Raw genomic sequence first — 23,246 nt, forward strand, 5'->3', positions numbered from 1 at the left:
TAACTAATAAGGATATAGCGTAGGTATTTGACATATGTGTTCCTTGTGCATGACAAGACTTTTCCATGGGTACTATATTTGCAGACCTGCTAACCATGAGTTGTTAACCTTGGCCACAATATGTTAACTGTATGAGATAGGGGATCTTATATAAGACATGTATGCTCCTTATGACGGGACTTTTCGGAACATTGGTTCTATATTTCCATACCTGATGACCTTGACAATGACCTTTGACCTACTTATCCTTAGCCACAGTATGTTAACAGTACCAGATGAGGCTTCTATTTTATAATGTTAGATGTGACCCTCTTCTTGTTTTATTGTCTACAGGACCAAGTAGTCGGTTATCCCGCCCAAGCTCCGGTCGCCCTCGATCAGGATCCTCTGATGGCGGACTTCGACCAAAAAGTGGACTGAAGAAGAAAAGCAAACGGTCATCTGTAGCGCCAGCTACAGAGTCATGGGGTCCGACTGATAGTTACAAACTTTACAACGATGATGATTTCTAGATGATAAAAATCATAATACATATATTAAAAAAATCAAAATTTGAAAACTTTGCTCAAGATGGACCTGTGACTTAACGTCTAGAGTGGTGATTATTATATTCTCCAATGAAGGATTTAGTGGTGTTGACTTCTTGGAATTACAATAATTTATAATTTAGAAGAAAAAACAAACAGAATACAAACAAAAGAATATATTCACCAAAAGTTTTATATTATTATGTGAACACCTTGGCAAGTCTTATGGGATGTACCAGTAAGTTAGATTTTTAGTGTAGAAAACTTGAGATAGACCACCCCTTTAGAATGACCACATTCTCTATATTGGTGAAGGTAACAAAAGAAACCCCTTCCATTTCCTGAAGGAAGATTTTATTTTTTGCCAAATTCTCTAGTACCACCATTACAGTAAATGTACCGGGTATATACATGTAATTCATTTTTTACTTCAACAAAATTTAGAATATTTACACAGGGAAATACATCGTCTTTATTGTGGTTAGATTTTGATAATCTGTAAAGAATGAAGGACAAGTTTTCTTTGCATTTCTGATATCTAATAAAGGCATAGAGTTTTTATAACTATTTACATGTAATGTTTCTATATTTTTCTTATTTTCTTAATAAATCCAATCATAAAATGTTATTTAGTCCTACTAGATGAAAACCAGTGCTCAAATGATTTGAAAAAATCTTTTACATGTAATATTTTAACACAACCTTACAAAAAAGAAACAATTATCAAACTGTTTTCTATTTGATGTGATGAATATAGTTAAGAATTGGACAAATTACTGATGCCTTCATAAGGAAACCTCATTTCATTGTTATGGTGTATGTTTTACCTGGATAGGCGTTGTGTGGAAGTGTTGTCCTATCTAGATAGGCATTGTATGGAAGTGTTGTTTATATCTAGATAGGCATTGTATGGAAGTGTTGTTTATATCTAGATAGGCATTGTATGGAAGTGTTGTTTATATCTAGATAGGCGTTGTATGGAAGTGTTGTCCTATCTAGATAGGCGTTGTATGGAAGTGTTGTCCTATCTACATTGTAGATAGGCGTTGTATGTAAGTGTTGTCCTATCTAGATAGGTGTTGTATGTAAGTGTTCTTTATATCTAGATAGGCGTTGTATGGAAGTGTTCTTTATATCTAGATAGGCATTGTATGGAAGCATTGTCCTATCTAGATAGGCGTTGTATGGAAGTGTTGTTTATATCTAGATAGGCGTTGTATGGAAGTGTTGTTTATATCTAGATAGGCATTGTATGGAAGTATTGTTTATATCTAGATAGGTGTTGTATGGAAGTGTTGTCCTATCTAGATAGGCGTTGTATAGAAGTGTTGTCCTATATCTAGAAAGGCGTTGTATGGAAGTGTTGTCCTACCTACATGTAGATAGGCGTTGTATGGAAGTCTTGTCCTATCTAGATAGGCGTTGTATGGAAGTGTTGTCCTATATCTAGAAAGGCGTTGTATGGAAGTGTTGTCCTATCTAGATAGGCGTTGTATGGAAGTGTTGTCCTATCTAGATAGGCGTTGTATGGAACTGTTGTTTATATCTAGATAGGCATTGTATGGAAGCGTTGTCCTATCTAGATAGGCATTGTATGGAACTGTTGTTTATATCTAGATAGGCATTGTATGGAAGCGTTGTCCTATCTAGATAGGCGTTGTGTGTAAGTGTTGTCCTACCTGGATAGGCGTTGTATGGAAGTGTTGTCCTATCTAGATAGGCGTTGTATGGAAGTGATCAGTTTACTATTGTCCTTGTTTAAGATAATGATTTGATCTATTTTTCCCAGCAATACTTTTTAGAATTATATACAAACTGATGATATTTTGATCATAATCATTTTTATCATTGATGCTTACTTGTGCTACATGTACATCTGTATGAATGTGGTACTATAGTGCCTCTACTGTGATAGATCTGTGATAATCTGTGATACCACACAAATTCTTACCTTGTAATCCTCGCATGATTGATTTTTATGAGACACATGATCATGACCTTAATTTGTGTTGTAAATTTTAATACCAGTTTGCATAAAACACGTTTTTGTATATTTTCTTATGAAATAGAGCATTTTTTGAGTGCGTTTTTGGTCATGAGATGATGAGACCTTCCAATTACATTTCTTCTTTATATATAGGAAAGAAAATAGGAGATCAGTGAAATTTGGTCCATTAATTGAGAGTCCAAAGGTCAACTTCACAACTTAATGTCTAAGTAATGAACATATAAATTAGAGTAACCTTGTGGTTATTTTTATTGTGTCAAAACAATCGTTTAACAATTAACAAAAAATGATTTGGTTCTGTACACAAACTCTCAATTGATTTAAAATATAGGATTAAGTATGTGTACAGTGTAAGTAAATGTGATATCCTCTATGCTGTACAAGGTATACCTGTTGCATTGACACAACTTTTAACCTATCAAATAATATAAAAACTGTTACCCTATAGTCGTACCGTGTATTCTCATTAGTCATACCGTGTATTCTCATAAGAAATGGCAGTCAAGTTTATAGAACTGAAAATTCTGCAGGAAGCTTTAAGGTGATTGCTTTATCAATGTTCAAAATAGCTAGCTATGAAAACAAAACAAAAAACTCATATAATGTTCAACTATATAGTGTACGTATGTGCACTGCATGTAACGGAACATTTTGTTAATAGTCAACATTACGCAACTTTAAGATCTCTACCTGTGGTTTTTTAAAACTTATATTCTATTTGGTTGTTAAGTAAATGCAATATTCATTGCATTATCTTGTATTTATATTTATTGTAATACTTTGAAAAAACAACAGCAGTTTGATCTGTTTTCCCTAACACCAATATATTAAATGTTTTTTTTTTTTATTTTTAAACAATCGCCAGTTGAATTAACCATTCTGTCTTAGTTTTGTATGAAGTACATTTTTGTATTATGTCAAATAAAATGTGATACTTGTGCGTTACAAAAAATGCATACTGTGTAGTTGGTACATGTATTCACCAGGGGATTTAATTTCGCTAAATAATTAGGTCAATAAATATAGTTCAAGGAAACATCAGTAGCCGTATATAAGCCGTATATATATGCACACAAATTTAATATTGCACGAAATTTAATACCAGCCAGGTAGGATTGACCAAAAACGTGATTGACGTGAAATAAAACAACTATAGTGTAATGCATTAAGATGTTAGAGAAATTCTGTTGAAAAAGATGAGCCATGAACGTGTTTTCTATGTTGCAAGTACCACATGCTGACAAGACCTTTTGTGTTGTAAGAGATGTAGTGTTGAGAACGAGATGCTGTTACAACATGTAGACATATCTTCATTCATCAATAATCTGTTGTATTGTTAAATATACATAGTAACTGATTTTTTCTACAAGTGAATAAATTAATGTTAAATACCTGTCAAAACATGTTGTTTTTATTTATTTCATTGTGGCGAATATTTCCCTAGAGTCTGTTCTACTGGTGTGTTCCCTGAACGCCTACATATTTAGAACAATAGGCAGAGACATCAAAGGGAGGGTAATTATAGTCTGTTCTGTATTTACCAAGATATTTTACCTGTAGAAATCATTTGACAACTAAAGAAAACCAAAACACAAGCATATCAATTTGAAAAATTCTATAATATAGTATTAATCACATTGATATTGATAAGTTATACAAAAAGTAAGAACATTAAAATTCTGCAAGTTAATATATCTTTTCATAATTTGAAAACAACATTATCAGAATCTTTATTATAAATTGAGAACTACAATTAAACACGTTAATGTAAATTTACACATTTTGATAGGAATAACATCATTATAATCTTAATTATATAGAGCACTAGAAATGTATATGTATGCTAATTTAAAGATACACAGTTTGAAATATCACTATTATAATCATAGAATATTACGTGTTAATATAATATCACATATTTTGATAGGACTTTTAGAATCTTAATTTATGTTTATATCATATAATGTTATACAACGGACAAAATTGAAATCAATGAATATACACAGAAAACTGTAACAGGCATGCAAATACATGTATACATGTACACAGTTGGAACAAATCTACAGATCTTTATTATCACAGTGTAGTAAAATACAAATAGGATAAAGCACTGTCCATGTTACATCAGTACAACCTTGTCCATGTTACATCAGTACAACCTTGTCCGAAATGTTACATCAGTACAACCTAAGTGAAGAAATTCGGAGGCTGCGTCGATGTAGGATATTATATGGTTCTCCAGTCTCTGTTTCTGAAGGACAAGGCGAGTGTCAATGTTTCTGTATTTCCTGCGTCGGGGTCCAGCGCAACGTTGAAGTCTAGTTATCTCATTAGTAGCCTGGCTGTATGTCCTTGAATGTCCGTATAATTGTGAAGATGTTAGGATGTGTATGGTGTTCAATCTTTTTGAGTTTCCCGTGCCAGGCTTCTAAGTGGTTGGTCGTCCTTCAGGTCCGTCGTTGTCGTAGTGGTTCCCAACTGTCTCCACCTCTATCCACTGGTCAACAACGTAGTCTGTGAATGGCGTAACGTCAATGTGTTGGTCAGCTTCCTGGATGTCCTCTTACGTCTTCTACTTGGTGTAGTGGTACAAGTGGCAATACAGCTGCGCGGCGAACCAGTCTCCTATTGTGTCGTCGTTGCATTGGGTGAAATGGAAAAGCATCCCTTGATGTTGGTCCCCGGGAAGACGGTGAAGAGTCTGTCCCGATGCTGATGGTGTACATCTGTCTCATAACCTATTCCTAATAAAGTCTAACTGAGTATTAGCCAAAGATGGTAATAACGGTATGAGTGCAAACAGTGGAATGATAAGTCCTGATGATAATTTTGAAGTTTATATATATACATACATGTACATGTAGCTTCGGTTTTAATATCCAAGTGTCACACCATCCGTAGCGTGGGTTACATTAACACAGCTTATCATTTTTACTGATCTCAGTAAAGTGAGTGGTTTTTACTTAACAACATCATTATCTTCAGTTATCAGATATCAGGTATCAGAGAGGCGTTCAAATGAGAAAAAAGAACATTTGGATTATAACTTGTATTAAGGAAAAAAGCAAAGTATTTGATATAATTTTTAGTTTGATGAAATTGATAGAATTATCAAAAGGTATTTTATGATATCAATTTCATTGAATTATTAATAGATATTAATTTCAATGAATTATCAATTAATATCAATTTCAACGAATCATTTATAAATACTAATTTGATATTATTGATATTTAATAATTTGATCATTATTAAATTGTTTAAATAAGTATTGACAATTATCATGTGCATAGTTAATTCCAATATATTATATTTTTGTGCAGTATATTCATTGAATATTGACATTTGATTTTTATGAGAAATTCAATGAAAATTACAGGTAACATACACAGGTAAAACACAGGTAACAAAAGTGACTTCACCAGAACAGACTATAATTACTGTACAAACATAGCCAGTAGGGTGTTATTTCAAAATGTAGGCGTTCAGGGAATCAGCCGTTCTACTCACTTGTTATATTATCATAGGGATTTGAGAATAAGTTACAGTATACATGTTTGGACCTCCCCTGGTAAAAATGACGCCCCCGGTGTTCACCAAAATGTCTGAAAATTTGCTATACACACTAGGGGGGTCTAAAAACATGTATACTGTAACTGATTCTCAAGTCCCTGTGGTTATTATTGGGTCTAGGGTCTAAGTCGTTATTGGTAATTATTAGGGTCTCCCTATATAGTTTATAGGTCTCCCCAGTAAGCACTTCTAGCAAATATACTGCCAGTCAAAAAGTCTTTCCCCGATGTTGTGGTTGAAATGGGGAGCCATGCTAATAGGAACCACCGTCTCGTAAATCGGGCAATTTCTAATACTTTTTTTTCCTTTCAGTATATGTTTTGCAGAATTTTTTCAAGTTGAAATAATGAATTTGAACATTGACCTGCTAAAGTCATAATTGAGTATATGTAAATGTAAATATAACAATTAAATGCTTGTAAGTTTGTATCTATTACCTATAAATGTATGTAGTCTGGGGGACAGTTAAATAGAATGGTAACCCAAACGGTTTTTACAATGTATTGTATTAATTAAACACTTTCTCAAACATGTCATAGCAGTTTTTATGGGATTGACTTAAACATAAACAAATGAACTGGGCACAAGTTATAACAACTTATAAAAGGCCTCTCGACAACTCTACTATTACAATGCTAGTGATAGGGACATTATAATCAAATCAATTGTATATGGAAATAAGGGATATAGCGAAAGACAGAAAAAGAACTTTGAAAGATGAAAGAGATGATAATAGACTGAGGAAGAGTACTTTGAATGATACAAAAGGTTAAAGAGGCTTACCCGCAGACGGACCGGTAAACGGCACATCTCCGATCACTAAATAAACTTCAGTACACGTTTATATGTGACAAAATTAGAGGCTTTCCGACTTTATTTCTTGAAAACAATTACAGAATATGTATTTAAAAGACGTTTTAAAACTCAACCTGAGAGGGAAATGTATGGAATATAACGGCAAATCTTCTTTGTAAATCACCGCTGCCTTTGAAGTTATCACTGTGCGGCACTGTGCACGTGCTTGTTTCTTTGATGTGTCAATCAAATTAGACTCCACTTGATAGCGGGGACTTATTGCGGGTTGCGATTAAATAAATAATATTAAAAATGAGGTTTTAATGTCACTTTTCAGCGTTTTATAAGAAACAAGCACGTGCACAGTGCCGCACAGTGATAATGAGTTTTAAAACGTCTTTTAAATACATATTCTGTAATTGTTTTCAAGAAATAAAGTCGGAAAGCCTCTAATTTTGTCACATAGAAACGTGTACTGAAGTTTATTTAGTGATCGGAGATGTGCCGTTTACCGGTCCGTCTGTAGTACTAAAGAGTCGCAAAACAAGATGAGACCGGTCACAAAAACGAATGGAAGTCTTAACAATTTCAAAAATAAAAAATGCTCATTTTCAACATTTCATTTTTTGAGTTTTTTTTTCCCTAATTAATTGATATAAGAATTAGATAATCCCCTTCAAAGTTCACGGGTAGACTATATTATAGAATGAGACTTACATATATCTTCCTTAGAACTCTCCTGTTCACTAGAAAGTTTGATTGTCTGAAGGCTTTTGTCCTTTTTGAAGCACTTGTGTAAATATTTTCAACATGGTCACCCAATTTAGCATTGTCACTAAAAATTACCCCTAGATGCTTATGATTTTCAAAATGATAAAACAAAAACCCAAGATCTTGATTTTGTAAGATATTTGAGATAAAAAAACATTGTGTAGAACATCTGTTTGATTGGACCATGCATGTCTTAGTAATTTCCGTTGCAATAGTTTAAACCAAGTACAAAAGAAGTATCGGTAATAAGTCTAGATACACTAATGTATTTTTTAGAAATATCATCGGTATAGATTGAGAATAAAATCGGACCCAACACCGAGCCTTGAAGTACCCCTGATTTTCAAAAACGATTCTCCAATAAAAAAAAGTTACCGATGTCGGGCCACTTCAGGAAATTTCTGTCAAAAACCTTTTATATAACACAGAAGATAATAGAATAAGATGTATGTTTCTGTTCCTTCCATATGTAAGCAGATATCATGATAGACTTCGATTAGTTGATACACAGTAGAATGGTTACATTTAAACCCAGATTTACTTGAATAGAAAAGTTAGATGAAAAAATGGTTGTGAATATGTTTGACAGTTCAATTCAATTCAATTCAATTCGTTATTGACCTTGAACTTTATAAGCTCATCAGTACAAACATGTATAACAATTCATACACTGTACAGTTGGCGGGCACTGCATGATAGTAGTGTAGAACAAAGAAAATAAATTGTGTAGAGAATGGACAATTCAAAATTAGGCGATATATATTAAATCATATTTTTTTCGTATTTGTGTAGCATCATATATATATATTTACTCAGCATTGATAAATCTTTGAAATTAGTTGTACATATTAATTGGGTCAACTTGAAAACAGATGGTTTTTTCCAGTAGTACTTTTTAATACATCTTGATCTTCGGGTTTGAAAGAATTGGCCAAATAACAGAAAGTGATACTCGTCTTCTATGTCGCTAGAGTTACAGACTCTACACAGACGTTCATTTATAACAATATTTCGATAACGTCCTGTTTCAATATGAAGGGTATTTGCCGATAGGCGAATTCTAGTCAAAGCAGTTCTATTACGTTTTGGGATTACTCGTTCAGAAACTTTCCCTATAGCTGAGAGTAAAGAGATATCTGTAATTTGAAGGCAGATGTCGATCATATTTTGTATACAAGGACATTACTATGGCTTGTGTCTACATGTTAAATAGTATTTGAAGAAGTTTACTTATACATATCGTTACATATGGCGACTAATACAATCTGTACCAGGAGCATCACCTTCCAAAACATATTGTATTTCTGAATGGTTTAGTTGAATGGAGGCCAAGGAAGAATTGGAGATTCAAGGGGTGGAGCTCTAGCATTACTCTGGTCTAGGAAGAAAAATAATCACCAAGAAGCTCAGCCATTTCAAAAGCAACATATATGATACTACCATTTAACGGATCAACTTAAGGAGGCATTTCATTAGATTTAAGTAAATAAAGGAATTACGTCCACTTTCTGTTGTGATCGAGTAATCCTTTTTGGTGTAGATCTTCAATACGCTATGCGTCGATATACAAAATGAACGGAAACAACAGCAATATGTAAAAAAAAAAAAAAAAAAAAAAAACTTACTCCGAAACGGCCGTGGAGACGCCATTTTTGTGTTACTAAGTCCATCCAAGTGATGTAGGTTTCTACCCCTGAATAATTACATAATAATAATTTAAAGAGTAATTGATATTGCTGTCAAGGGATGCATTTATTTCCTACCGGATCTCGGTAAATACGTTAAATTTACTGAAGATCTGTCAATCCTACAGAGGTTTTGGAAATCAGTCGTCCAATATTGAACGTCTTCACGATATTTCTGTTTGTAATAAAGACGGAATAACTTTGAATGTAAACGAGCAGACCAAGTTAAAAAAAAAAAAAAAAAAAAAAAATAAATGAATAAAAAAAAAAAAAAAAATAAAAATAAAAAACATACCAGCAAACAAACTTGATTTTCTTCTGTGAGTCTTCTGTGAGTATAGATGGAAATGCTACACATTTGCTGCTGAAAAAAAAAGAAAATAGTTATATTGATTGACAAGGGAACATATGAAGACGAGATGCTACTGAAAGCAGTATTGAATGAAAGAAAAAAAAATACGCCTACTGGTGAATATTTTGCTGGACTTTATCAAGAATACAAGTATTTGATTAGGAAGAAGATTAAGGAAGAAGAAAAAATACCCTCCAACATAATCAACTGATTGCTGATGATCTGTTAATGGATGGAGGGGACATCATCCCGAAATGTACTGAATTAGTGTCTACAGCTTAAACTAATAATGTAAACACAGTAATTGTGCGACATCAGGAGTCTGTTAAGTAATACATTTCGTCTTTAGTGTAACCCACATACAAAATTATGTAAATTGTTCAGTAACATTCATTAGAAAGACGCAATAAATACTTGTTGAGGTTTTGTTAGAAGTTATGATTGCATGATTTCCATTGGGTTGAAATCTGCAATTTTAATTCCTCGTTCAATTAGATTAAATTGTAGTACGATGGCTGATTGATAAGTTGTGAGCCTCTTTTTGAAGGATTTGAATTTTGCCGGACATATTGTATTGTTTTTCAACATCATCCCCTTCAGTATCTATACACTTTTGCCAACGGTGTTTAAGGGCCCCAATGCCATCTTTATAGAACTCCTTTTCTTGGCTGTTCACAAAGTCATCTACTACTGCATGTTATGGTTAGGGTTAAGATGCCTGAAATAGCTGTTTCAGTTTTTGAAATAGATAAAAGTCTAATGGAGCGAGATCAGGTGAATAAGACGGATGCTCAATCATTTAAAGCCACAATCGTGAATGGCAGCCATGGCAATGACAGACTCTTTCATCCTAACCGTAACCCTAACCGATTTTGTCCATTTTGCAAAAGCCGCTTGTCTTGTTTACTTTAGAATGTTACCTCGTCTATATAAACCATCCAAATGAGACCAGTCCTTGGGTACACGGCCCTATCTAGTCAAAATAGTATGACTTAAAAAAGAACATCCTTGAGTACCTTCTTCAATACGAGGCTCACAACATATCAATCATCCCTCGTATGACCATGTATGTCTTACACAGCCGATTAGGTAGTCATTTTTTAATGCGATATGGATTCGGGAACGACTAATTGTCTCGCTTACTTGCTCAATTTGCTGTAATGCATTCTCATACTTGTAAGGACGATTATCTAATTACACATGTAGATTGATATTTTATGATAAATATTAAAGATAAACATAGGTGTTGTAGCATTATCTTTATTTCTATCGATTGAAATGTTTGGATTGCGATTATATAAGAATTACACGTACTATTACCCATATGTATCCATACCCATACATACGATACACATGACCGATTACCATCTCGTCATAGCCACTGGTCATAGTTACCTGTGAAACACAAAGACAGTTTTGACATAACCCCCAAATAATGTTCACATTCACAACACACTATCTAATTCTTCAATTGATGGAGAAATATAATAATCCCTACCCAACGCTGTTTGCGTACAATAATTTCAGAGCACACTCAGAAAAAACGCAAATTAGAAGAAATGAGCTGCTGCCTCAGTAGGATGTTCCTAGTCCAGGATGAGCTGCTGCCTCAGTAGGATATATATATATATACAGTCCAGGATACAAAATAGCCAAGCTGTTAAGATGCTGCGAGGACAAGACACAGCTGTGTTACCCTTAAATTGTTGGAGGTTGGAGAGCATGGCCGTGCCCTACAACAACTGATACCAATGTTAGTAGGTATTGTTTAGGTTACTGATTAGGACTTTAAAACCAATAAAAAGAATAAAGCTGGTCAAATTTGAAAAGTACATTTACATACAATTTGGCCGCGTGAGCTGGTAAAATACCCACTGGAGTCAATCTGTCTATATCCAACTCGAAATTAAATGTTTGTCACAATCCGACCTACACAGGAAAACCATTCCTTCAGTTTAATGTGAAATGGCCGTATCGAGTGGTTTTATACAGGTGCTGTACACAACATCAGTCAATTTGGCACATTATTTTCTTTTTTATTAAATCTAGTACACATATCTATCTTTATTTATCTTGCTGGCAGTGGCTCCGAGGTCTAACCGATAACTGAAGACTAAAACACTCAAGTCAAAGTTATTGTGGGTAACAAAATCACAAACTTTGTAAAAAGTCAATTGTTAATATTATTTGTATCCTTTCCCCTGAAAATATATACAAAAGGTAAGCTAGCACATCAAACTATACAAAATAATTGCAAAAAAATACACACAAAAATCATAAGACTACCTTAAAATGAAAAAAAGTGGATTAGATAATTCGATGAAATGAAAATTTACAAAAATTAAACTACATGTAACTACAATAGACAACCAAGGTACATAAATGTACTTAAGCTATTCAGACACGCGAGTCGACAACACAGCTGCATGAAACTAGTTTTTTTTAATAAATGTAAAGAATATGTACACAAGATCACAATGTTATCTATACAATGAAATTACAATTGATATACAGAATAAAGTGACCACCCAATATAAACTAACTACAGGGTTCAAGGCACAGGCCAGTACTCGTGAGGTAGTATCCAGCTCACGTACCAAATAGCTCTGGTAAACTACTCGGGTAAGGTCCTATGTGTGGGCACAAAGGAATTTGTACAATCTCATAACTAAAACAATTATACAAAGTAAATACAATGATGAGAAAAATTATATTTCAACCGAAAAAATAGCTGTACAAAGTCAATTTAAAACGAGGAAATTGCGAAAGTTGATGGGAAAATATATCAAAAATCCATCACATCATACTCGATTTCCCAGAGTTCAAGCAAATTAAATCCTGATTCTGACAACATTGTTGTGAAATCGAGTGGTGTAACAGGACAGGAGTGAGTGATCGTATCAGTATGACGATAATGTCAGACAGAACAGCAACGACAGGAATATACGTCTGTAATTCCAGAGCTGTTTTATATTTTTTTTTATTTCATATCTTTCTATTACTAGACATTTCCATCAACTGACGGATTTGAGAGTGAGCTCTGAATGTGAACTATATATGCTGGGATCATATCTTTGTTCTTTCGCGACTGGCTTGTTTTCAAGGATATGTCTGCTGGCAATATATTAATTAAGGTCTAACAGACCTTTTTAAGACACACAATTCACATAACGGACATGTGATCACAACTTATCATCACATCAACCATTCCTGTGACCAGGTTGGACGAATTGACTCATCTTCAAGACCGTCTTATTTTACAGTAAGATCCTTTCCCAAGCAATCCATAGCTAATTTTATAGTCCATGGTCATGGTTACCCGTACAACACAAAAACTGTTTTTAAAATTACCCCAAAATATAGATTTCATTAACAGCTCACTCTCATATACGAAATGTCTACCATCGAGAGGCTGACTTGTAGGAGAAATATATTCAATCTAAATAATTCATTTATGTAATTCATAGTTTTAATTGATAAAAAAAGCAAACACAATCGGCGTTTAAACCTTACATGTAGTTCCTATTTTGCGATTAAAATAAGATATTTCCCTGACCTATCTAGCCATCCTCAAACTTCTGAGTCAGGAAATGGCAAACAATCAATGATGTAAGTAAGGCTTCTATTGTAAAATCACCATATAGCAGTTTTGAAATGTTGTATTAACGTCAGTGCCCTTTGGATTATAATACCCATATAACACACTTACATTCCCAGGTAACTGTGATTAAAGATTAAAGAGGCTTACCCGCAGACGGACCGGTAAACGGCACATCTCCGATCACTAAATAAACTTCAGTACACATGTGACAAAATTAGAGGCTTTCCGACTTTATTTCTTGAAAACAATTACAGAATATGTATTTAAAAGACGTTTTAAAACTCAACCTGAGAGGGAAATGTATGGAATATAACGGCAAATCTTCATTGTAAATCGCCGCTGCCTTTGAAGTTATCACTGTGCGGCACTGTGCACGTGCTTGTTTCTTTGATGTGTCAATCAAATTAGACTCCACTTTATAGCGGGGACTTATTGCGGGTTGCGATTAAATAAATCATATTTAAAAAATGAGGTTTTAATATCACTTTTCAGCGTTTTATAAGGAAAATAAAATGAAAAACTCAACAATTCCAACAATCTGTCATGTGTAAAAAGCTTTTTCTATTAGCCAATTTTTCTGATCTCTCTGCGGGCAAGCCTCTTTAAGGGAAAAAACTACGTACTTTTACTCCAATAAATTTTCACAAAGTTTTATTTTATTTGGATAACACTCAGGTTTAAAATATGTTGTGGTTATTCAAAAAAAAAAAAAACAATTCTGTTCCAGAAAAATGAATATAAATTCATAAAATATTTCATCTTCTGATAACCCTCTTTCACTCATCTCAATTGAAGATGCACACTTAAATGACAATGGATATATTTACGAGAATCCAGGACAGAAATACTGCAAGGAAGTGGAGCTCCGGAAAGAAAAAATGCCATTTTCGAAGTAAATAACAATGACATACATTTTACTAATATATTCAAGTAGAAATAAATTAAAATAGCCAATTGTTCGTGCTCAATATATTTTTCAAAATTCAATTTCAAAATCATATCTATTAAGGACAGGTTATAATCGTACACACAAAAGAATCCACACACATCTACTCTCGTTAGTGTCCCATGTCTAATATTATTATAACATATATTCCTTACAGGTTATTGAATTTCGAACATTTCTATCAACTTAAAACCAATTGATTTTCACAAATTGATGGTAAATTTACCATAAATAAAGCACTGCAAGATAAAAACAAGAGATCCCAGAGGGATCTTGGCGCCCACCATTGAGTGATATTTATTGGATTCTATGTCAGATTGACCTTCTCTCTAGTTTTCTCTTCTTTCTTTGTTCCTCTTACTAATCTAATAACATGAACATGTGGAATCTAAATGTGAAGTTTGACAAATATTCCTTCACTACTTTTCAAAAAATAGCGATAAAAAGTTCTAATTCTTAAAATCCACGATGGCCGAATGTCAGCCATTTTATTTTTCCGATAAAAAAATTCATCGGTACAACTAGAAACCAAGATGAACCTACACATGAAGTTTAAGGAATACGCCTGCATCACCTTTCAAGAAATTTCGACAACGGACGACTGACGGACGACAGGGTGATTTGAAAAACCCACAATCTGATGATGGTGGGCTAAAATCCCTCACCATTCTTATAATTCGACAGTTAACAACCCAAACGTAAACATTATTTTCCTTTTTTATTTACATCACGAGAAAGGTGAAGGCTTAATTAAGGAAAGAACTCGATTGATGGCTGAATACGAAAGCCGGTTTTGACAATTTTTGTTATACCTTTTTTTCGCATAATGACGTAACAAACGAGTGATTAAATTTCCCTAAATTTATCGAACGTGACAATTTTCACTCTTTTCCCTCATAATTCAAGCCCTATTGATAGTCTCTTGTAATTCATAGGTGACACATGAATAAATAGAAAGGTATAGATTCTGCACTTTTCTCAGTAACCATTCTATTTTGTTTATTTAGTACCCTGTGGTGAGTACAATAAATTTGTTCTTATCGCTGATCTATCAACGGCAACTTCCCTGTTTTATAACACAGCATGAATACCTGTACCAGTACACGTTCATTACATATTGCATCACAAAAGAACGACGGAGAGGTTTATACATGTGCGCTCTCACTGATTCTGTCTATAAATCGTTGTGTCGGGTGTGCTGGTTTTACTTGGCGCACTCAAACTGGACTTACAGTTTCACGCATTGGTACAGGTATGTAAAATACAACGAGTAACAAGGAATCAATGAATCAATGTAGATATTGTATCTATTTCATTTGAAATCGACTTCAATTATTTGTCTCCATCGCCTCTTGTTTTAAAAAAAACTGTCCCTTTTGTCTTCTATAAACAATATTTTTGAGGAATTTTATTAATGCAATCTCGTTTTGCACGAACAACGTTACTATGAAAACCGCCAGTGTTAAATCTAATATAAACTTTATTTTATTCATTCAATTCATACATATACAATTCACAATCATACAATCATACAATAGTGTTAAATCTGAAGCTGAGTCTGAAATATAACATAAAGAAATTAAAAAAATTAATTAATCAAAAATGCTTATAAGGAGTTAATGAATTGATAAGAATAAAATTGAAATGAATTAATGTATTTGTAGCTGTAGGTATTGGACACCCCTTTTGCAATATTTTGCAGATGCTTTTTTTGAAGATGGGTTGTTTCAGTTCATTGTTTTCCTTTTATTACGCGACCGATCAAAAGTATCTAATAAATACCAACTAATTTGTTTTTATTTTCATTCAAGTGAAGTAAACGAGTGTGCTTTCAAGAGTATATTGAAAAGGGAATTATTTGATAAAAATAAATATCTAGAAATAAAAAAAACGATAATTCTCTTCTGCTCATGTGTATATTTTGTGTTTAAGTCGCTACGACCACAAAATATTCATTATCAAATAAATATTTATATTTTACTTCACGTGTAATATTTTATTTCTTTTTAACATGTCTACTATTTTTCGATATTCCATCACCCAGGTCATCGGATTTATTTCGATTTAAAACTGGATATATTTACAACTGTACATGTATTTCCCACATTGCTGATCAGTTGACCGATACCAGTCTTTCAAAACGACATCATATCATTCCGAAACGAATCAAAGTATTGATCACATGAATTTTGAATGCATGTTTCCGATTTCCCCGCAAAAGATGCACACATATGAGAAAAGATAGTTCTAATGACGACACAGCCTTAATAAATATTATGGCACATTAAGATTTTGATACGCAAAACAACACTTGTTCATTTAGCTGTTGGGTTGCATATTAACCTTTTCCATACCGTAATCGTTAGGTGTGGAATTCTCTCCGACCAATCCGACTTTATAGGCCTACACATACTTTTATCGCTTTGCGTTGTTAGTTATGTAGTGTGATGAGGTAATGTAATTTACACAGGGAAGTGAATTATTAATTCGTTTTTCTTCCAATCCGTAAGAAACTCTAATAAAAGAAATTGCTAATAACGAATTCCTTTTGTGCTGCATCTCACCTGACTGAACAGAGACTTAATTTACCTGTGAAGATTGATAGATGTGCTGGCATTCCACGCAATATATGGTATCTTCCTTCCACAATCAGCAAACACGACATAATGACGTCATACTTCAGTACAATAGATATGTATTCAAGTGCATAAATAAATATTCCGATATGTTATATACATAGTTTCTTTATTTTTTGTTAACCCATTTGAAAGAATGTACGACAAAAAACCTCTGGTATAAGGGAAAGTAATATAATCTTCAGGTTTGGTGGCACTTAAGCAATGAACAGTGGTTTTAATGTTGTTATAGTCGGTATGACAGCAGGATATATTGTGGGCAAATGCAGCATGGGAACGGGTTCCCATGACATTTTCCACCACACATCTTGCTGCCATATCGACTATAACAACATAAAAACTACTGTTCAATCATTATATCTACATTGCCTAACCAATTTCATTAATTTTGAAAACTGAATCAACAAACATATTACCGCCTTTTTTAATGTCATATGACTAAAATTGCTACTGAAAATGATAGTGTGTGGAGGACATGATAACACTTTGATTTTCTTAAGCATATACAAAATACATTTTGAATTGATAAACTGTAGCAAAAGTTGTCCCTATGAACTGCGAAATCACTGGGTGTTATATGCGAATGATGACAACTGCCGCTTAGCATTGTGTCACTGGGAAAATGCGGATCAAATGTAGATATTATTATATGTATGAAGCCGATGTGTACATGTACATGGAATATACTGGTATGACTAACGTGAAAGGGTGAGGTTATCTTTATATATGTAATTACTTTGTATTTGTTATATGATTTTGTTATTTTTGTGAATGTGAGTCATTTCTGCTACAAACCAATGTGGCTGCCTGTCAGCAATTTTGCTTTCCACTCACTCACAAGGTTAGACCAACGATCAAGGAAAACATAACCATGACCAAGGTCATTTTTACTATCTATTGAAGAATGTGAACTGATGAAGGTCAGATATAAGAAATTACCTCAGACGGTTCATGGTTCCGGGTACCAAGGGCAATGTCAAAATTAAAGAACTGTGGATCTGTTGTCATCACCCTAACGTTGTGACTTAACAGGAAGACCTGGTCTTATCATCCGTATACTTTTTCAGGAGTCTAAATATAATCTTATGTTTTTGTTTATATTTTACCGTTGCTTTTGAGTTTGAATTACGGTTTTTTCATTTACTGGTTCTTTTTGTTATTTACAAAGGTTAGCGTTAATAAGTTAAGCATATACAAGTGGTGAATTGTGAAGTCATGTCACATTCTGTAGTTTATCTATTATTTTATTTTTATTCATTTTTATCATTGAGTTAAAGGACATAAAGAACAATTGATTTCCTCTCCATACATGCCTACTACTGTAGGAAAATAAGCTTATAAGTATCAATGAAAGGTAACAACCCAGGACCGTAGAAATATATATACTAACGGTAAAATGATAAAAACAATATCGTAGAATTTTCCTAACATTACCCATGCTACCAACATATTTGGTTTTCCCGATTAGTTATTCTTCAAATTTACTCAATTTGGTATGATATTCATACATTCTCACAGATATGTCTGAAATCTATTAATTACAGGTGATTTAAATATTGATTTTCTTAAACCCATCAGAGGTGATCTATGTGATATTTTGTCCAATTATAATTTAACCAACGTCATTACCGAACCCACTAGACAAACCGATTCATTGTAAGTGATACTGTAAATGTAATTTTTTCCGATGTTATTGACATTGAGCGAACTATAAGTGACCATGATGCCGTTTTCGCAATTATAAATATTCCTGTTAAAATCAAACATTATTTTAAAAGAAAAGTGTGGCTGTATGATAAAACTGATATTAATAAGTTAAAAGGAATGATAAACAGTATTCCTTGGATTGACACTTTTACCAATCTTTCAAATGTTAATGAAATGTGTAATTTCTTTACTGAAAAATTCCATGATGCTATTGATAAATGTATACCATCCAAAGAAATACTAGTACGCGACAGTGATAAACCGTGGATGAATGGAATGGTTAGACGTAATATAAGGAAAAGAGACAGACTTAAAAAAATAATGTTTAATAATAATTCAGAGTCCAATAAGAATAAATACAAACATATGAGGAATAAAGTAAATAATATGATAAAGAGGGCTAAAGAAATATTTTATGAAAACATTAACACAGTTATAGACAATAGTAATAACAACCCAAAAGTGTATTGGAAACTTCTGGGAAACCTTATCAGAGGTAAAAAAAAACACAGATATATCTCCCCTACTTGATAGTACTACAAATGAAATTATATATGACAACAATAGGAAATGTGAACTGTTGAATAATTATTTTAGCTCTGTGTGTACCCAGTCAGAAAATGTCATAGATAAAGAATTACCCTTTTTTGAAAAGAGGACAGATTCTATTTTATCAGAAATACATATAGTTTCCAGTGAAGTTGAAGACATTATAAAAATTCTAGATGTTAAAAAAGCGTCAGGTCCTGACGGTATTAGCCACAGAATGCTACAATTACTTTCAAGTGAAATTTCTATAGCACTTTCTTTATATTCAATTATTCTTTGTCATCTTGTATATTTCCTGAGAGCTGGAAAATTGCTCATGTCATGCCTATATTTAAGGCCAATGATGCAAGCATTGTCTCCAATTACAGACCTATCTCGCTGCTAAGTTGTATAGGTAAACTTTTTGAGCGTGTAGTATATAAGCATATCTACAATTTTTTAATCGAAAACGACCTTATTTATAAGTATCAGTCTGGATTCCTACCAAATCACTCCACAACACATCAACTTATTGAAATATATCATTCAGTCATTTCTTCCTTAGAAAACTATGAACATTCTATCTTAATTTTTTGTGATTTTTCTAAGGCATTTGACCGCGTGTGGCACAAAGGCCTCTTACATAAACTCGACAATTATGGTATCTCTGGACCTCTTCTTCGTTGGGTGGCCAGTTATCTTTCAAAAAGAAAACAAGCTGTATTTATCAATGATTCACTTTCCTCTCTTAAGCCTATAAATGCTGGTGTCCCCCAAGGGTCAGTTCTTGGTCCACTTTTCTTTCTACTATACATAAATGATATTTCCTGTAATCTTTCATCTCTATCTAGGCTTTTCGCTGACGATACTTCTCTATCCTACGCGTCATATGACCTCAACCTTATTGAGACAGAGGCTAAACGGGACTTATTAAAACTTGAAATTTGGTCCAATGAATGGCTTATGTCCTTTAATCCTAATAAAACCGAGGCCCTCGTAATATCAACTAGACAACTTCCTTTTGTTCCGTCCTTTACATTCGACAATACCCCGATTAAAATAACAAACCACCATAAACACCTAGGAGTCATTCTTTCTGATGATTGTAAGTGGAACGTACATGTAGAATCTATAGTCAATAAAGTAACTAAATATATAGCCACCCTCCGTAAATTAAAACTTATCTTAAACAGGAATACATTAGAAAAAATGTACCTTACATATATACGACCATTACTTGAATATGCATGTGAAGTATGGGACAACTGCGGTACAACAAACTCATTGTTATTAGAAAAGATAAATCTAGAGGCCGCAAGAATAGTCACAGGGCTGCCCATATTCACAAAAAAAGAGTTCTTATATCTGGAAACCGGTTGGTTACCCCTTTCGAAGAGAAGAGATGCTCGGAAACTTTCCTTATTCTATTCTATAGTAAATAATCTGGCACCTACTTTTCTTATCGACCTACTACCAATGTATATTGGCAACATAGCTCCTTATAATTTACGAAATGCAGATTTATTTAGGGAACAACACTTTCGTCTACAACTATCAAATAACTCCTTCTTTCCTTCTACTTCAAAACTTTGGAATGATTTACATAACACTATCAGAAACTCGCCTACCTTAAGTTCCTTCAAATCTAATCTAAAAAAATCTATGACAGTAAACAATATATATGACAAGCATTTTATCAGTTATGGTCCTCGAAAACTAAATATTCTACACAACAGAATAAGAAATCGAGCAAGTGCACTAAGCTATGATCTTTTTAGAGCCAATCTCGTTGATTCACCTGCTTGTCAATGTGGACATCCCTGTGAAGATTCCTATCATTTTTTCTTTAACTGTCCCCTGTATAACAACTTAAGAGGAACTCTTATTGCTGATTTAACCTGGTACGGTCCTGTTAATGTAAATATACTTTGCAATGGTGACACGAATATCTCCTCAACTGACAATATAAAAATCGCCAAAGTTGTGCAAAACTTCTTGAGTAGGTCGGGAAGATTCGACTAATCATCACTTCCTAACCCCCCCCCCCCCCCCCCCCCCCCCCCTTCTTTTCATACTATTTTCCTATAATAAAAAAACTTAATCCAAAATGCTCCATTTATCCATATAATATATAAATGTTTTTTCTTCTAATCGATTAAGTATATTTGAATTCATTCCAAACATTTATATGTCGTGATCTTTCCCGATGCAGCCATTTAACTTTATATGTACCTATCTCCTCCTCCTTCCCGCCTCCCCCCCCCCCTCTCTCTCTCTCTCTCTCTCTCTCTCCTCATTATATTTTCGTTTCTTTATCGAATTTCGGAATATTTGTATATGCCATCATGTGACTATGTCATTGTTTATTATTTTGTTATTATTATGGGAGAAGTCGTTTATAAGTTGGAAAAACTTGCTGACTAATCCCTTTGTCATTATTATATGTCAATAAAATATGTTTAAACTAAACTATGTCTGAAATGCGGTTCTGATCTTGGCTCCCACCGTAGATGATCTTTATAGGTTTAATATCGGTGTAATTTCTCCATAGAAATCTCCCTCTAGATTTCCACACCTTTCGTTCTTAGCATCACTATTCAGGCCTATTAGGACAAACAGCTGTATGATATCGGTTTTATTACTCGGCATTCAGTGTGCACTTACGTATTACTAAAAGGTACTATTTTTTACACTCCTTGTAAAGTATGCTGGAAGACTTAAGTCTCCAAGAAGAATGAAATAAAAAGCGAAGAGGCCATCCTTTATATTATAATAATATTAGAATACCCTGATTCATCATGAGGATGCATTATTTAATGGAACCTTAACGAACCCATACAAAGGAGAGATTGAGAGGCAAATTTGGGTCCGATTTGGTACAATCCTTTAAAACCGATATTAACATATTTGGTATTAATCGGATATCGTTACTGCAGAGAGGTTGGTTGTATGTGTCCGACATACAATGCTGGACTCGGAGGGTCATTGTTGTTTTTACTGACAACTTGTGAATTCGTGAACGCCCCCAAAATGATGGTACATCCGTTTTTGGCATCTGAAAAGATGAACTTATCCGACAATTTTAAAAGTATTACATTTAATCAAACTGATGGCAATGGTAAAAGCAGTAAAACAGATTTGTCTTACTTTTCATTTCGAATTAATGATATCACGTGTGTTTTACTAGGTTTACTTGCAAATAGTGAGTGTTGAACTCGTTTTATTGTGGAAATGTGGGTTTGAAAATGTTTTGTTTGTGGTAATTTATCCATACTTTTTCAGCATTAATATGTTATATATATACGTATTAATTTTATGATATCATGAAAAGAAGATCTTACACTCGTGACAATGTCGTGTAGAATTTTTGGACGATTCAACATATTGCATTATCACGAGTGTAAGATTATGTTTATCAAACAGCTCAAATTTATGAGAATATAAGCGAAAACCCTAAATTAATTTGACATAAGACAAGTGAATTTCAATTCGGGCGGTATGTGTTCCTTTACAAAGACATGAGTGAGACGTCATATATTTATTGTAACGTCATAAAATATTTGTTATATTAAACAATTATAGCATGTTGATGAGGTCGATCCATGATTTAATCGCACAAACCAAGAGCAATATCGACCGAGGACGAATATTGTTAAGGGTGTTAAGAGCTTTCACTCGTGGGTCGATCGATATCAACATGCTGCAATTGCTTAATTACTTTTAAACAATAAGAACACTTTAAAAAAAGATAATTTGATAGAAACAACAAAAAATGTAAAGAGAAAAAAGAAAAAAAAATGTCAACAAAATTGAACAAAGAAAATAAATATAAAAAGTACTACAACCGCACCTCCTCGGTCTTACACTTTTAAAACAAGACTTTCTAAAGAGAGTTGCATTTGGGATATCAATGCGTCACCATGATGTCTTTTGAGATGCCTCTGTATGTTGTTTCTTTAGGCCCTATATTGTACATCTCACCCTTCTTGTTACGCATTTTTAAACTCCTTAAAGTCAAGCTGAAAGTCTTCTTCGTGTCAAATACTCCCTCAGAATGTTCAGGGCAGGCAAAGTTGTTCGTTAAGTGCTGTTAGAATCCTTTCCGTTATACAACAGT

The 23,246-nt window shown here is 33.5% G+C and overlaps 1 protein-coding gene across 4 annotated transcripts in view; it reads left to right on the top strand.

Moving 5' to 3' along the window:
* The window catches only part of LOC117339618 (trichohyalin-like), a 51,370-nt gene extending 47,434 nt beyond the window's left edge, over positions 1-3,936 (top strand). For all 4 annotated transcript variants that reach the window (XM_033901309.1, XM_033901311.1, XM_033901312.1 and 1 more), the window contains one exon: positions 334-3,936. In XM_033901309.1, coding sequence (XP_033757200.1) covers positions 334-512 — 179 coding nt within the window. In that variant the 3' untranslated portion in view covers positions 513-3,936. The remainder of the gene's footprint in view (positions 1-333) is intronic.
* Positions 3,937-23,246: the final 19,310 nt, after the last annotated feature.

Source organism: Pecten maximus, chromosome 12 (genome assembly GCF_902652985.1).
Source record: "Pecten maximus chromosome 12, xPecMax1.1, whole genome shotgun sequence".
NCBI lineage: Eukaryota > Metazoa > Mollusca > Bivalvia > Pectinida > Pectinidae > Pecten > Pecten maximus.